Raw genomic sequence first — 14,711 nt, 5'->3', positions numbered from 1 at the left:
ATAATTGGTGCTTGCTGAGAAATTCAACAGAAACCCCACTCTATACCTTTCAAATTTAGGTATCCGGCGATTATAATTTGACCTTCTATAGACCCGGCTGTATCTTCTTTATTGTCAAGCCTTTTTTGAAATTCTTGTGTGTTATCGCTTGGTGGCAATTAGCAGCTAATTATTGGGGAAAGGTCGCATCTGGTCCATATAAAACCGCTGATATCCTATTTAACTATAATTAAACTAATAATGACGAGTTATGCCCTACTTTTTAGTGTTTAACAGAGGCAGTATAATGGGAGCTTTGCGCAAAGATATGGATTCAAAGCAGTGCAAACAACTTTTTTAGCAACTTGATGCGGTTTAACGCGTGTCTGTCGCACCAGAGCATCGCCTTTCTCTTCGTGATGAAGAGTTATATACACAGTTTCCGATCGCTGAAAGATGGTCTTGAGTGCCTCATAGAACCTGGCTTTTGCAGTATACCCCTTCTCAAGCTCTAATAACAACGCCCGTCGCTTGTTTTGTGGATCCCTTTAATCTCATTCTTCTGCTTATTTAAGATTTACCTTACCGCGAATATTCTTAAAGACCTCTGCGAAGCTATTGGTTTCTGCTGGCTAAAATATCACGGATTCATTACCCTCATCGCTACGTGGTTGCACTGTTTATCGAGATTCCTCTGGGCTTTTCGAGCTTCGCTTCGAGGTAATTGATTCGGGAGTCATGGGATGCCAGCTTAGTTGCCCCTGACTTCTCTATTTTTCTACGGTAAGCTAGTTTCTACGATAATTCTTGATTTAGTCAAAGAGTTCTTCTAGCTGTGCCACTCCGTTCTTTACATCCATACTGACAGTACTGTCAGTCTGTCAGTAATGTCAGTCACATTAATGTCAAAATATTCATTAGTGTTTGAGATACGTGTCATTTTGTGAGCTGCTAAAAGTGAGTTCGTCGTTTTTTGCGATGTCGAAATTTCTTGAGAATTTGCATTAAATCATCATTTCGCCAAAAACTCAACTCATATTGTTCCGCAACCACCGTATTCACCTGATCTGGCGCCGTGCGACTTCTGGCTGTTCACCAAGCTCAAAAGACCGCTCCGGGGACACCGTTTTTATACGATATTCAAGCCTCAGCGAAGACGGAACTGAAAGCCATCCCGGAAAGTGACTACAACCAGTGTTTCGAAGATTGGAAAATCCGTTGGCGTAATGTACTACATCGAATGGGGATTACTTTGAAGGGGATGAAATTGATTTGGAAGAATAAATAAAGAATTTTCAAAATAAATACAATGCCAGCTAATTTTTTTTGCCAAAGGTATATACAAACAGAGAGGTCACGCCGGGACTGACACAAGTCTTGTGGGAGTTTATACTCACATCCAGAAGTTCGTCGCAACTAAAACTGTATGCTCAAAAATATGGCGACGTGCATTGAACGTACTTGATGACCTGAAAGCTTTTAAGCGAAACGGAGATGACAACAGCATTAGCCTGTGAGTCTTTTCATTGATATTTCACAGAATGACAGAATGCTGCTCTTACTAGCCGTTTGTCATAACTAATCCATTCTAGGCTTCCAGTACCCCAAAATCTGAATCTTACTGGCCTCGACTCTGATGGGCAGTTGCACCGGGTTTCGTCTACGCCTGTGCACGTGAGGTGCAGTTTGCTGTGTGATCCCTCGTAGTTTTGTTGCCTCTCTTGGGTAAATTTTTACCCGTTGCAACTCCAGTGGGGGTTAAAAACGCTTATTTAAAAGCGCATTTCTTCGCCTTTTCGGCGAAGATTCATTAGGTGCGTGAGGCATTTTGAGCCAAACCCTGGATCTTACAAAATTTTGCTTTTAAATGTTACATAGATAGATATGTAGATAATAATTGAGATTTTCACCGCGATCTGAAGTCTATTGCTAATCAGCTGGTGTTCTGCTGCCTCCGGTACCATGTCGCAGAACATACAATTTGCACAAGAAAATAAGCCCATGTCGCATAAGTTCTTTTTGAGCTTACAAAAGTCAGGGTAGAATGAGACAAGAAGTCGGGACTTGGGAGATTGATTACGTTTTTCATCCTGTCAAGATTGTAACCACCCATTAGCCACTTTGCTTGGGGCATAAATGGTTCCGGTCCTACCATTTTGCTGGATTAACGGGTACCCAGATGGACACGGCTACGACCTGATAGACTGGTCAGCCGTTCGATACACTACTGCAGCAGAAACGATTTGATCTCATAAGCTTTAAGTGACGCTTGAATGTTGCTGAGCATGGCGATACTTTCTTGTGACAGTTGCGTTGAAGGTTAATCTCTACATACCGACTTATATCAAAGACCTGTGCTCGGAAACTCTCATATGCATACAGAGTTTGGTGCAGGGTCCTGCGACTTCAGCTCAAATTCCCTCCGAAGTTTACGTGCCGTCGGTGTACTACTTGATTCTGCTATCCGTAATCAGTAGGCCGAGAGTGTAATCATTCCATGGAGCCTATGCTCCATGATGCTATGCTTAACTTTGAACTTTCTCGCGACGTTGACTTTTTTGGAAATACTGTCCCTTGGGAGAAGAGCCAGGGGCCCTTATAGCTTTTATTTGCTAAGATGAGATTACTCTCTATACCAAACCCTTCTGCTGTCATTTGTTGTCAGTGTGTTTTTCACTACCTGATTGATTACTAGGCATTCGTGATAATCGGTCGTGCAATCATGGTGTACATCCACCCGATAACACTTGACTTGCAGGAATGCTCCGCGACCTTTGGTCTATTGTGCCCACTCCTGACTCACATTGACTCGCATAGCCCCAGCACATTAATGAAGTCCAATAGACTACCGTGTGCTAGCGAGACAATGCGATCCCTATCCGGAAACATCGTTCCAAGGACCTTAGTCCTGCGTCTACAGACTGCTTTGCAGTCAATCAGCAGGTGCTCCGGGGTTTCAGGCTACCTGTCGCAGAACCGGCAGGTAGCTCAAGACGATAGGTCCATGCTGTGCAGATGCCTATTCAGCTTGCTGTGGCTGGTGTACCATGCGACTAGTAGCCTTCGCTTGTTTCTGGTTAGGTTTATTACAACTTTGAACCTTGTCAAGTTGTATCCTCCCAATAGCAACTTGGCATGTCTCATGGGGACCCACCCCCGTTAAGGGTTGGGGTTCTCCCATCTTTGGTGGAGGCTCTGGAGCGGGCGAGCTCGTCCGCCAGTTCGTTACCGGCTACTCTGTAGCTCTGTGACAAGGCGCCAAGATTAGGTGTACCTGGTTTCTTTCCGCAATGCTGTTCAGCCTTTCCCTGCACTCCTGCACTAGTAGCGGTTTGATCTCGTAAGAGGAGATCGCTTTTAGCGCCGCTTGACTATTGCTGAGAATGGCTATTCGTTCATTGCGATAGTTGCGATGGAAGTTTATTTCTAAACACCGGCTTATGGCAAAAACTTCTGCCTGGAAAATGCTCTGGAACTCTTCCATGGGTATGGAGAGCATAGTGCGTGTTCACAAAATCCCTGCGCGGAATCTATCCGATATTTTTGAACCATCGGTGTACCACCTTAAAGTGCTGTTCCTCAACATCAGCTCGAGGTGGGAGTCGTTCCATTGGTCTTTACTGCCGAGGGTGACCTTAAACTTTTTCCAGAAGTTAACGATTTTGGTAGCGCTGTCTCTCGGGAGTAGAGCCAATGGTATATTGCCACTTATCTTTTCCATCCTCTGGGAGGAGACTACCTTGCCTTTTCCCCTCCCCTCAGCCATTATTTGTAGAAAGGTGTGTTTGGCTACCTGATCAATAACCAAATGAAGAGGAGTAAGTTCAAGCAGAACCTCCAGTGCTGCCGTTGGACAGGTGCGCATTGCACCCGTCATTCAGACACAGGCCAGCCGCTGTAGCTTCAGTAGCTTGGGCTTAACCGAAGTTTGCGACGCTATTGAGGCCCAGGCCTTGGATCCCATTGTCCGTCTAGACTCCAGAGAAGGGGTGATAACACAACCCCTGTGGGCAGCCTCTTGTTGTACCGAGACGAATCCTTCTATCACCAACTGTGGTCTCAGCAACCCTGATCCGCAGTACGGCTTCTATCCATCTGCGCACCGGTGCTGCCACACCCATTTTCTCCAGTGCAATGGCTACACTGTTGTGAGACGTGTTATCGAAGGCACCTTCGATGTCTAAGACGCCCAGAGCATCACCTCCCCATGCTCCAGTGAAGTCTCTAGCTCAGAGGACAACTGGTACAGAGCAGAGTTGGTAGATCTGCCGACTCTGTAGGCATGCTGAGCCGCATGCAGGGGTGGTCTCTTCCGCGCTTTCGTCCTTATTTCCTGATCCGCGATCTTCTCCATGGTTTTTAGTAGGAAAGACATTAGGCTGACTGGCCTGAAGGATTTCGCCAACGAGTAGTCTTTCCTTCTTACTTTGGGTATGATGATCACCTACGCTGTCCTCCATACTTCGGTGAATTGCGCCATTGCGATTCTCTCTCTCAGCAGCCGAACCAGGTGAGGCAGTAAAAACGCCAGTAAAAACATGTTGCAACAGCGCCAGAAAGATGCCATCCCCTCCCGGAGACTTGAATCTCTCAAACGAGGCAATCGCCCACCTGATCGAGTCTGCCATAAATAGCTGTTTGGCGATACTCCAATCCTCGCGGGATGACCTGTGTTCAATCACGGGTAGACATTGGTCTTCCCGAACTGTCTCCGGGAAGTGCGCCCGCAGAAGCTGCGTGACTCTGTTCTCGGCGCTGGTCGTAAATGTCCCATCAAATCGTTTAATTGCTATTTCTACGCCCTTCGTACCCCTGGCCAGAGCTTTATGCAGCCGAGCAGCTTCTGGAGTATATATATATATATTTTCCCGTAGTTCCTAGGTGGAACATAGGGCCTCAATAAACAAATTATAATTAATTTTGGTTACAGCTATATATTTAATTTCTCTCCATGAATAACTACTTCTCTATGCTTCTGCTTCGACTTCCCGTCTCCAGGTGTTGGCTGGTCTACCGCGTCTTCGGCTTCTTTGCGGATTCCAATCTAGCGCTGTTCTGCTAATGTCGTCGTGAGGCTTTTGCAGAGTGTGGCCGATCCATTTCCATTTACGACGTTGAATTTCGATGTGGATCGGTAGCTGTTTGGTTACGGTCCAGAGGTTAGTATTACTAATAACGTTAGGCCAGAATATCCGCCAAATTTTTCGAAGACATCGACTAAAAAAGGATTGCAGCGATTGTAAAACATTCGCTGCGACATTCCACGTTTCGCAGCCATATAATACAATGGATTTATCGCTTGAGTCGAATATTTTTAGCTTCGTACGTATGGATATATGTGTTGATTTCCAGACTTTATCCAACACTCCGAAGGCAGCGTGACCTTTGGATATACGGTTTCGTATATCGGCTGCTGATCCACCGTTTTTAGATATGATGCTACCTAAATAGCAAAACTCGTCTACTTCCTCGAGACCTGGTCCAGCGATCTGTAGGTTTGGCGTTTCGGTTGTGTTGATGCTCATTAATTTTGTCTTCGTTATATTAATGTTAAGTCCAGTTTGTGCGGCGAGATCACTAACAGCTTCAAGTTTCAAGGAAATGTGCGAAAATTTATGGGACAACAGGCAGATATCATCCGCATAGTCCAAATCCAAACACGCGACCAAATTGATTAAAAGGGGAGATAGCACGCATCCCTGCCTGACACCAGTCCTTACTTGGATACCGCTACTTAAAATATTTCCACACCTTACTCGACAACTAGCTCCTGAGTACAGCTGTTTTATTAAGTTAATTCTGCCGTAGTGGCGACATTCTCGCAGAATCTCCTGAAGCTTGCCTGCTTTCCAGACCTAATCATTTTATTGTATAAGATGAGATAGCTCCTGTATTCTGCCCAGACCCAAGTACGTTTCGCTTTGTTAAACAGGCTACGTACTTTTTTCCGGAGGTCTGCTAGTTTCTTTGACCACCAGGGATAGTTTCGTCTATCTGTGGGCACTTCTAGGGGGCAACTGCCATGGTAATATTACTAACAGACTCGTTCAGCTCAGATAGCCTAATCCCCAGTCCTGGGCCTGAAACGCTATTATCAGTTTGGCCCCCCCTGCTTGATTCCTCACTCAATATATCCCTGAAGGCGTCAGAATTCGCCTTCCAAGGGTTACGTCTAGGAGGGAGTTGCCTGACCTATACCTTTATCGTGAACGCTACAATCCTGTGGTCCGATAAGGAGGGCTTCGTCGAGACTCTCCATTGCGACACAAATCTGGTCGCAGGCTCATTGCTCAATGTGATGTCCAACACCTGCCTCCTGCCTCCTGCTTATATTTATAAATGTGGGTTCACACCCTACATTCTCTATCACTAAGTTGCTACCTACTATGTACTCTAAAAGAAACTCACCTCTTACGTTGCAGTCGGTACTGCCCCATTCCAAGTGGTGAGCGTTTGCGTTGCAGCCTATGATAAGGGGGTGCCTGTGCCTTCTACAATGCTCCACCTGCCTTTCCACTACCGCCGGTGGTGCCTTAGATGCCTCCCCTGGGAAGTAGGCTGAAGCCAGGACGAAGTCCTTGCCTTCCAAGTCCCTGGCTTGATTTGACTCCGCCCCGAGGACTTTGACCTCTCCTCTGTGGACCCAAGGATCTGAGATCAGCAGTACGCTCAGTTTCTCCGCTGTGAACCGTTATGACAGCTGAGGCTGCAGCCACGTAATGCAGGTTCACCTGGGCGATCTCCGTATTGACGGCCATCATAGTATGGGTTCGAGGAAGGGCAGATCCTTTTCCCCTCCATCCATCCCGCAATTGCCGGCATCGTGAACGTCGGTGATCGCCGCTGGCACCACCTGCCCATTCTGCTTCCGCCGGGCTGATCCGCCACCTCGTCCACCTGCATTGCTACTACCTCCGGGGCTGCCACAGTCACTGCCTGTATCCCGATGCCCCTGCTTTGGTGAGTGGCAGGCATAGCAACTTCCTTGCTCCCGGTGGCTGCAGGCTTGTGGGGCCGCATGACCACCGTCCTGAACCTGTAATACAGGCGGAAGCTCGCTTCCCGGACGTACTTGTACGACTCGTCGTCAATGTAAAGGTACAATCTCTAACCTTTCATGTCTCCATTTTCCTCCGTTTTGCTGCCGACGACGCTCGATGACGAAAGGCTGGGGCCCCGATTCTGATTTTTCGCCAGACCTAGGGCGAACTGATAGGGTTTGTTCCCGCATCGGGGGAGGAACATTGTCATGCTATGCATGCCTCCCAGCTTTAGGGCGAACTCCCGCATCCAGCTGCTGGACGTCTCGTCCATGCAGTCCACTTGCAGTATATCTCTTCTTAACTCTACCCCCAGGAAGGATGCCGCATATACATTCCCTCTGAACACCTCTTCCATAAGAAGGTCCTCCGGTTTCAACGACTCTGCAGGAAAGTTTTGAGGCAATACAGCCATGCGGATGCGTTTAACAGCGTCCGCAAATGTGCGCCTCCCCTCCTCCACCCGATAGGAAGCCGGTCCAGATGGTTGGACTCCGGCTGCCTTTGCATTGCTTCCCCTCAGCCTTTTAGAGCTGTGGGGCATCTACGGCGTGATCTGGCCGCTCTTGCGCTTCGCGGATTGGACATACGTGTCTGAGGGCCGTGCCCTGCTATCACCACGCCTTGCGGTCAAGGTGGTACTGACCAGGCCACGGTTGCTGGGGATGCGTTGCTCCCTTTACATCTGCTCTGGCCACAGTCCCCGCTACCTCAAGAGTCTTCTCATCTCGGAGGTACCGCAGGTACCACTTCATGATGGCAACGCTCATTCCCTTCCAGTGCGGGACGTCGCACCCGCCGGGCTTGCTAGCTTATCATTGCCCGTGTCCGTTCTCCTTAGTTGTTGCTTTGTTTCAGTGTTTTCCAATTTTGTAGTTTGATTTTGTTTTTGAGTGTTCCACTTGTTCTTGCGACCCTTGGCTCAACAACGTAAGCTCTCGGGTCTATTGTTTTAATGGGGAACTAGGAGGTTCGCCACACCAGAGCCCCTTGACGCGGTAAGGCCACTGTTACTCCTCAATTCGGTCCGGTGTTGGGGAGGCTCCGTTAGAATACAGCCGAATTAACGTCCTGGCTGCAAATCATCCAATGGGAACGGGAGTCGCATAACACCCTGGATTAGGAGGTGGTAGCTCTTGGTTGGCGCACGCATGCGGCACCCAACAGCCTACCTGGGCAGTGCCTATCAGCACCATCCACGCCTTGCGCCTAAGACCCTGCACTGCGGCATGATGCCTACCATTCGCAGAGGCCTCTGGGTAACCACAGAACATATTTTTGAAGACGAGCTAAAGAGAAAAGGCGAACTATCTCTCCTTAGGGTTATGCGCTGAGTGCGCCCCCAATGAAAAATAAACATCAATCTCGGAAGAGAGACCTCCTTTTAACGACAATCATGACGAACGTATTAAGGACAGCGATTTAAGGGCAGGAACTTGGAATGTCCGGTCCCTATATTGGGAAGGTTGATGTCCTCGTTAGGCTGAAGGCTGACATCACCGCCCGCCGTCCAAGAAGTGCAATAGACGGGACAAGGACTGAAACGAGTAGGTCCTTATGACATTTACTACAGTGGTCATATAAAGGAGCGCAAAATAGGTAAGGGACTCATGGTGGGAGATAGACTCCATCACCGAGTACTGTCATTTACCTCGGTGGATGAATGTCTAGCCACAATCCGCATCAAAGCAAAGTTCTTCAACATGTCGCTGATTTGCGCCCAGGTCCCGACAGAAGAGAAGGACGATATGACCAAAGATGCCTTCTATGATCGTTTATAGCGCATCTATGAGAGCTGCCTAAGCCACGATGTCAAGATCGTGCTTGACGACTTTAACGCGAGAGTGGGCAAAGGAGGTATCTCTGGCACAACGGTCGCTAAATTCAGCTTCCATGAGGAAACTATCTCAAATGGGTTGAGTCTGTTCGACTTCGCCGAGGCCTGAAATATGGTTATATGTAGTATTAGATTCAAGTATAAAAACAATTCTTCAAGCTACCTGGCTGTCTCCCGACCTAAAAGCCTAAGAACAAATAGACGGAAGACACGTCTTCAGTGTTTTAGACGAGCGTACGCTCGGGGTCCTAGCACTGACTCGGACAACGATCTTGTTGCAGTCAAGATACGCACCCCGCTCTGTGCATCAAACGCACGTCAACAAATACAAGGAAGGTTCGACGTCGAAAAGCTGCAATCACAACAGATAACCAAACGGTTTTTTACTCGAATTGCACTCCTGCTCTCTGAGAGCACTCATCAAGAACTCGATATAAGGGAACTGTAGGACGGCATTTCAAGCTCCTTACGTACAGCTGCAAACGAAATCATTAATTCTCAGGAAAGGCTAAAGAACGGCTGGTACGAGGAGCGTCGTGTCGCAGCGAAAAAAGGGGGCGAAATACGTGAGTACGAAGAGCTTGATGACCTGGTCGACAGGGGTAATGCTCGAAAATTATATGAAAAGATGCGGCAACTAACAGAAGGTTTCCAGACCGAAGCATACCCGTGTAGAATCCAAGGAGGTGATCTAGGAACCGCTGCCAGAGTATACTGCAATTATAAAAGGAACACGTCTTCAACAGTGAAAGCATAACTCCAGGAGAGGGCGAACCCGATTCCGATGGAGCAGACGTTCCATTGCCCGACCATGAAGAAGTTCGAAAAAAAGTTATCCACTTGAAGAACAAAGGGGGGGCCTCAGGGTTGAAAAAGTTTACAATGAACTACCTGATCAGCGTACAATCAACCATACTATTCTGAGGTAAAAACTCTTAATTAAGGAGAATTAAAAAGGGGGTTCCGGGTTCGTTCCGGTTAAGTAGACCCGACTGTCGTGTGACGGAAGGGATTTTCTATCACCTCGCACGCTGATGATTGCACGATAATGACGTCGGATAATGGAATTGATGCTGTGCGCTCAAATGCAAACCAAAGTGTTTCCCCACAAAATGCAGAGTGACCGTTTTCACTCTGCAATCCGGTTTATAACGGGAGACCTTTGATGTCTCCGATCGAACATCTGAATAGTGAGGCCCGTATACTTCCAGTTAAGGGACATAATGAATTCCGCGCGAGCAGTGTCTGCTGGAGTGTTTTCCAGCTTGAAGCGGACCCTCCTTTTAGGAACATCAAATGGTCTTTCCTTGACAACATCGACATTAGACAGTACGTTGACCAGACTTCGGACGCTGTGAACTTATACACGCATTGCCATAAACTCCTTCACCGTCTGCATGTCAGTGACTGGCGTACTTGAAGTCAAACCACCGCCTATTGCAGACGACTAGCTCTAGTTGCCGCAAGAATTGAGTGGCTCTTGCGCACCTTTGTTCTAGATAGTTCTCCCTATGGTCCGACCCTGTCGAAACAGCACGTTTTTTGGGCCTACTATCCTAACGAGGACTACATAACCGTTACAGCAGTAATAAGTGAGATTTATATTTGGGAAACAAAGAATCCTTGTGTGCATATCAAGTGTCAGGAATATGAAGTATTTGAACGAGTTCTATGCCTGTGTGTATGTGAGTAATATTTCGCAAACTGTTTAGGCTGCTGATAAAATTTTTTATTTGTATCATAAAGTGAAATACTTACGGGTGTTCTTATTGTAATTGTTTGCCGTCATCTAATTTAGTTTTTTTTTACACTTTATAAACTACAATCGTTTTGAAATTGAAATAATTCATTTACAATAATTGAGATACTATTTCATACGTATATGGTGTAATATTTATAATTATGACAGATCGTGAATACGCTATATTAGAATTTTTATTTACTACCAATTGATATTAAAAACGTTTTACTTCCGATAATTTCAAAATTAAATCTAAATTCATATAGATGATACTGCTTATTTAGTGTCACCAAGCGATCTAATAAAAAATATTATTTAACATGATTTCCAGGTAATACACAACTTTAAGCATAATATTTCCACACTGTGACATTAATTGCTCACTGGTGCTGAGGAATGTTGTATATTTCTCTCGAAATCTTCTAGACATAACGCTTGGTTCATATTGAGAAGCGGAAGTTTCCCAGCAGATGCTTGCGCAAGTAACTCGGGCGAAAACCACTGCGCCAATTGATTACTCGTGGGAGACAAGCCACCATCACGCTGATAATTTATTATGCTGGCGGCAGCAGTTGTAGCAGTTGCAGCAGCGTTATTTATCATACCATTATTATCATTAACAAGTGACGTCTGCATACAAACTGTAAGAAAACGAAATCTTTAAGTTATATATTACATAGATACAATAATTACTAAACGAACTATTTCGATTGGTTGTGTCAATTGGCTGTTGTTGGTGCAACTGTTGTTGTAGGTGGAATTGTTGTTGATGCCTTTGCAACGCTAGAATACGTTGTTGTTGTTGATATAACTGTTGTTGATGTTGAACATGAGGAATTAAGTTAGTGTGGTTTGGTGCTTGTTGAGACACCATCGAGTGTTGCGAAAATGGTGGCGTGGACTGGCTTAAAACATGTTGAGGGGTCTGGTTGTTTTTCAAACGGTTTTGTTGCACTTGTTGAAAATCTAACTTATTAAACATCATTTGATTTAGCTGCGGCATTTGCGAGTGATTGCCAGATTGTGGTGGTAAAGGAGCTTTTAGAATTGGTCGCCCTGTTTAAAATAAAAAAATTTATATTACAAGGTCCAGTTTAAGGGGTTGGGTACATATATTTCAAAATTTCAAAAAACCGATTTGTTGTTTTCCTTATTATATTTCACAACCTGTAAAACATTGTTCGAAATGTTCATGTTGATCCGAGTAATAGTTTCCGAGATTCCGAAAGTTATGGACCGATTTAGTTCGAACTGTGTACACATCTTTAAAATAACAATATCTAGTTATTGAAGGATGGACTTTTTGATTCATTACAACCTATTTTTTTAAACAAATGGCGAAAAGTTTCCAAAAAAATTATTTTTTGTTCAAGGACTGGGAAAAAATTGAAGTTTTGGGTTTTTATTTTCTTTGTTCAAAAACGAGATTAATATATGCACTAACGGAATATGTTTGGTTTTTTAATTTTAGATGAACAATTAATAGGCTGTTTATGGCGAGAGCACTTTTTTGTGAGACACCCAGAGAGATGAGGTCTCAACGGTTCAATTTTCAGCTTTTTTATATCGAAATTTCAGGAGACATTGTTCAATTATTTACCTTTGAAAACTATCCTAATATTACCTTTTGTTTGTACCTGTGAAACTCACCTAACCCCTTAATAGAAACTTGTTGTTTCACCTACATCATCAAAAATTTGCCATTGAATATAAAATATATAACAATACACTATTGTCCACAAGGGTAAGACAATTTTCAATAACGTATCTAACAGTTATTGGGTCTAATTATTGAATCCGCATCGAAATCGAATTCGTTGCGGAAAGAATTTTGATCGAAAATGTTCATGCGATCATTGACACCGGCGATAACCTCCTTTACCATACCTTAAGTAAACTGCGTTATCAACAAATTTGACAAGTTTGAAAAATGAAATAAATAGTATTAGTTTTTGGCTCGTTTTTACAAATATTTAAAATGGATAGAATTGCGTTAATTTTATTTACATATGTATGTACATACACTGTTTCATCAAAACAGAAAATGAATTTGGAAATGACAAAAATAAACAAGGTTCTCTTTCTCCAAAAATAAAACTTGCTGCATGTTTACGTTTCTAAGCCACAGGCAGTTATCAACATTCTATTGGAAAGGATGCCCAATCGACATTTTGTGTTGTATTAGATGAAGTATTCAGCATTCTTGAGTAAAGGCTATGTTCAAGATGAATTTCCATTAACACGACCGCCAGCGAGGAATTAGAAGCAGAAAAACATATTTTTTTGGAAAATTGAAAGCTCCTGGTGTGGCAATGGCAGTTGATGGAACTCACGTAAAAATAATGGCATCGTCAAGAGATAAAAATCTGTATTTTAATCGCAAAGGATTCTCAAGTCTGAATGTTATGGTGGTTAGGCTTTTTAAAAATTAACTTTTCACTCAGTATTCTATATATATATATGTTTTTCGTATTTAGGTGTGCAGCCATAAGATGCAAATACGATAAGTTTGTGCTAAGTATCCCGGCAGTAGTCATGACTCTCACATATGGGTTGCTTGATTTTTGTTGGTGTGTGTGTTTTTTTTTTCCTCTTGCTAAATCACACATTTAAATTAGCTCCATCTATTTTATCAAGTCGGCAAGTAAGTTCAATTGCATCGAAAACTTTATTTTCGATACGGTTCCAATGATTTCAATATATTTTCGATCGAATTGCCAAGTTTTTCGATCGAAACGGATTCAATTAGACGCATTGATAGGAAACAAAATAATAATGGCAATGGGCAGTATAGAGTGTCAGTTCATTTGAATTCGAAATCTAATTTTCTAAGGAGGATGGGGTCATGTGTACAAGTTCAAGGCGGTGTCTTTTCTGCAAAGTAATATAACAAAATCGATCGCCATTCCCTTGGGAGTAGCCAGAAATGATTATTTTACACATCAAGCAGCTCACGACTTCCGGTATTTGATCGAGTATCCGCTGGGTAGTCTAAGAACATCCGTTTGAAGGCGAGCTAACGTGAGAAGGCGAAACATCCCCTACATAGGGTTGTGCGCTGGGTTTGGGACCCGCCACGTAAAAAAAACCCCCCAATGAAAAATATTGAAACAGCCTCGGATGAGAGACCCCCCTTTGGATGACGACAATGGAAAACGAAATAAACACTACGAATTGAGGGCATGCACCTGGAATGTCCATTAATTGGGCAGGTCCCGCTGCCCAGCTGGTTGATGTCCTCGTGAAAATAAAGATTGACATCACCGCCGTCGAAGAAATGCGAGGGACGGGACAAGGACAGAGACGAGTAGGTCCTTGTGGCATTTACTACAGTGACCATATAAAGGAGCCCAAATTTGGAGTGGCACTCATGGTGGGAGAAAGACTCCATTGCCGAGTACTATCACTCACGACAGTGGATGAACGTCTAGCCACAATCCGCATCAAAGCGAAGTTCGCCGTGGCCCGAAATATGGTTATCTGTAGTACTAGATTCCAGCATAGGAAAATTCATCAAGCCACCCGGCTGTCTCCGGATCTAAAAACCACGAACCAGATAGATAATGTGATAGACGGAAAACACGTCTCCAATGTTATAGACGTGGGTACGCTCCCAGGTTCTAACATTGACTCGGACCACTATCTTGTTGCAGCAAAGATACGCACCACCCTCTGTGCTGCAAAAAACGCACGCCATCAAACGCAAGGAAGGTTCGACGTCGAGAAGCTGCAATCACAACAGACAGCCGAACGATTTTCTACTCGGCTTGCACCCCTGCTCTGAGAGCACTCGTCAACAACTCAATATAAGGCAACTGTGGAACGGCTTTTCAAACTCCTTACGTGCAGCTGCAACCGAAACCATTGCTTTTCGGAAAGTGCAAAAGGACAGCTGGTGCGACGAGGAGTGTCGTGTCGCAGCGGAGAGAAAACAGGCTGCCTACCTCGCAACGTTACGATCGACCACAACACGTGCGGGATGGGATAGATACCGAGAGTTGAAGAGGCAAGCGAGAAGTCTTTACAGACAGAAAAAGAAAGAGGCCGAAATGCGTGGGTACGAAGAGCTTGATAATCTGGCCCACAGGTGTAATTCTCGAAAGTTCTACAAAAC

At 44.8% G+C, this 14,711-nt stretch overlaps 2 protein-coding genes across 2 annotated transcripts in view; both read right to left on the bottom strand.

The window, feature by feature from the left end:
* Positions 1-4,946: 4,946 nt before the first annotated feature.
* On the bottom strand, positions 4,947-6,238 carry LOC108975403. Its single transcript, XM_018943873.1, has 2 exons — positions 6,178-6,238; positions 4,947-5,563 (listed from the first exon to the last, which is right to left on the bottom strand). The coding sequence occupies exons 1-2, from the start codon at positions 6,236-6,238 to the stop codon at positions 4,947-4,949; spliced, it is 678 nt and encodes a 225-aa protein (XP_018799418.1).
* Positions 6,239-10,563: 4,325 nt separating this feature from the next.
* The window catches only part of LOC108975406 (protein PF14_0175), a 13,183-nt gene continuing 9,035 nt past the window's right edge, over positions 10,564-14,711 (bottom strand). The window contains exons 4-5 of the mRNA XM_018943876.1: positions 11,300-11,653; positions 10,564-11,238 (exon numbers count right to left, since the gene is read on the bottom strand). Coding sequence (XP_018799421.1) covers positions 10,970-11,238; positions 11,300-11,653 — 623 coding nt within the window. The 3' untranslated portion in view covers positions 10,564-10,969. The remainder of the gene's footprint in view (positions 11,239-11,299; positions 11,654-14,711) is intronic.

This window comes from Bactrocera latifrons, unplaced genomic scaffold (assembly GCF_001853355.1).
Source record: "Bactrocera latifrons isolate USDA-ARS-PBARC rearing strain unplaced genomic scaffold, ASM185335v1 scaffold_641, whole genome shotgun sequence".
NCBI lineage: Eukaryota > Metazoa > Arthropoda > Insecta > Diptera > Tephritidae > Bactrocera > Bactrocera latifrons.
The sequence above is the reverse complement of the archived record's forward strand: the minus strand, read 5'-3'. Positions and strand labels throughout refer to the sequence as shown.

Excerpts from the sequence above, each read along its gene's own strand:
- LOC108975403 (XM_018943873.1), bottom strand. The coding sequence starts at position 6,238 with ATGGAGAGTCTCGACGAAGCCCTCCTTATCGGACCACAGGATTGTAGC. Across the intron at positions 5,564-6,177 it reads TTGTAGCGTTCACGATAAAG|CTGTTAGTGATCTCGCCGCA; the intron begins GTATAGGTCAGG and ends TGAAACTTGAAG.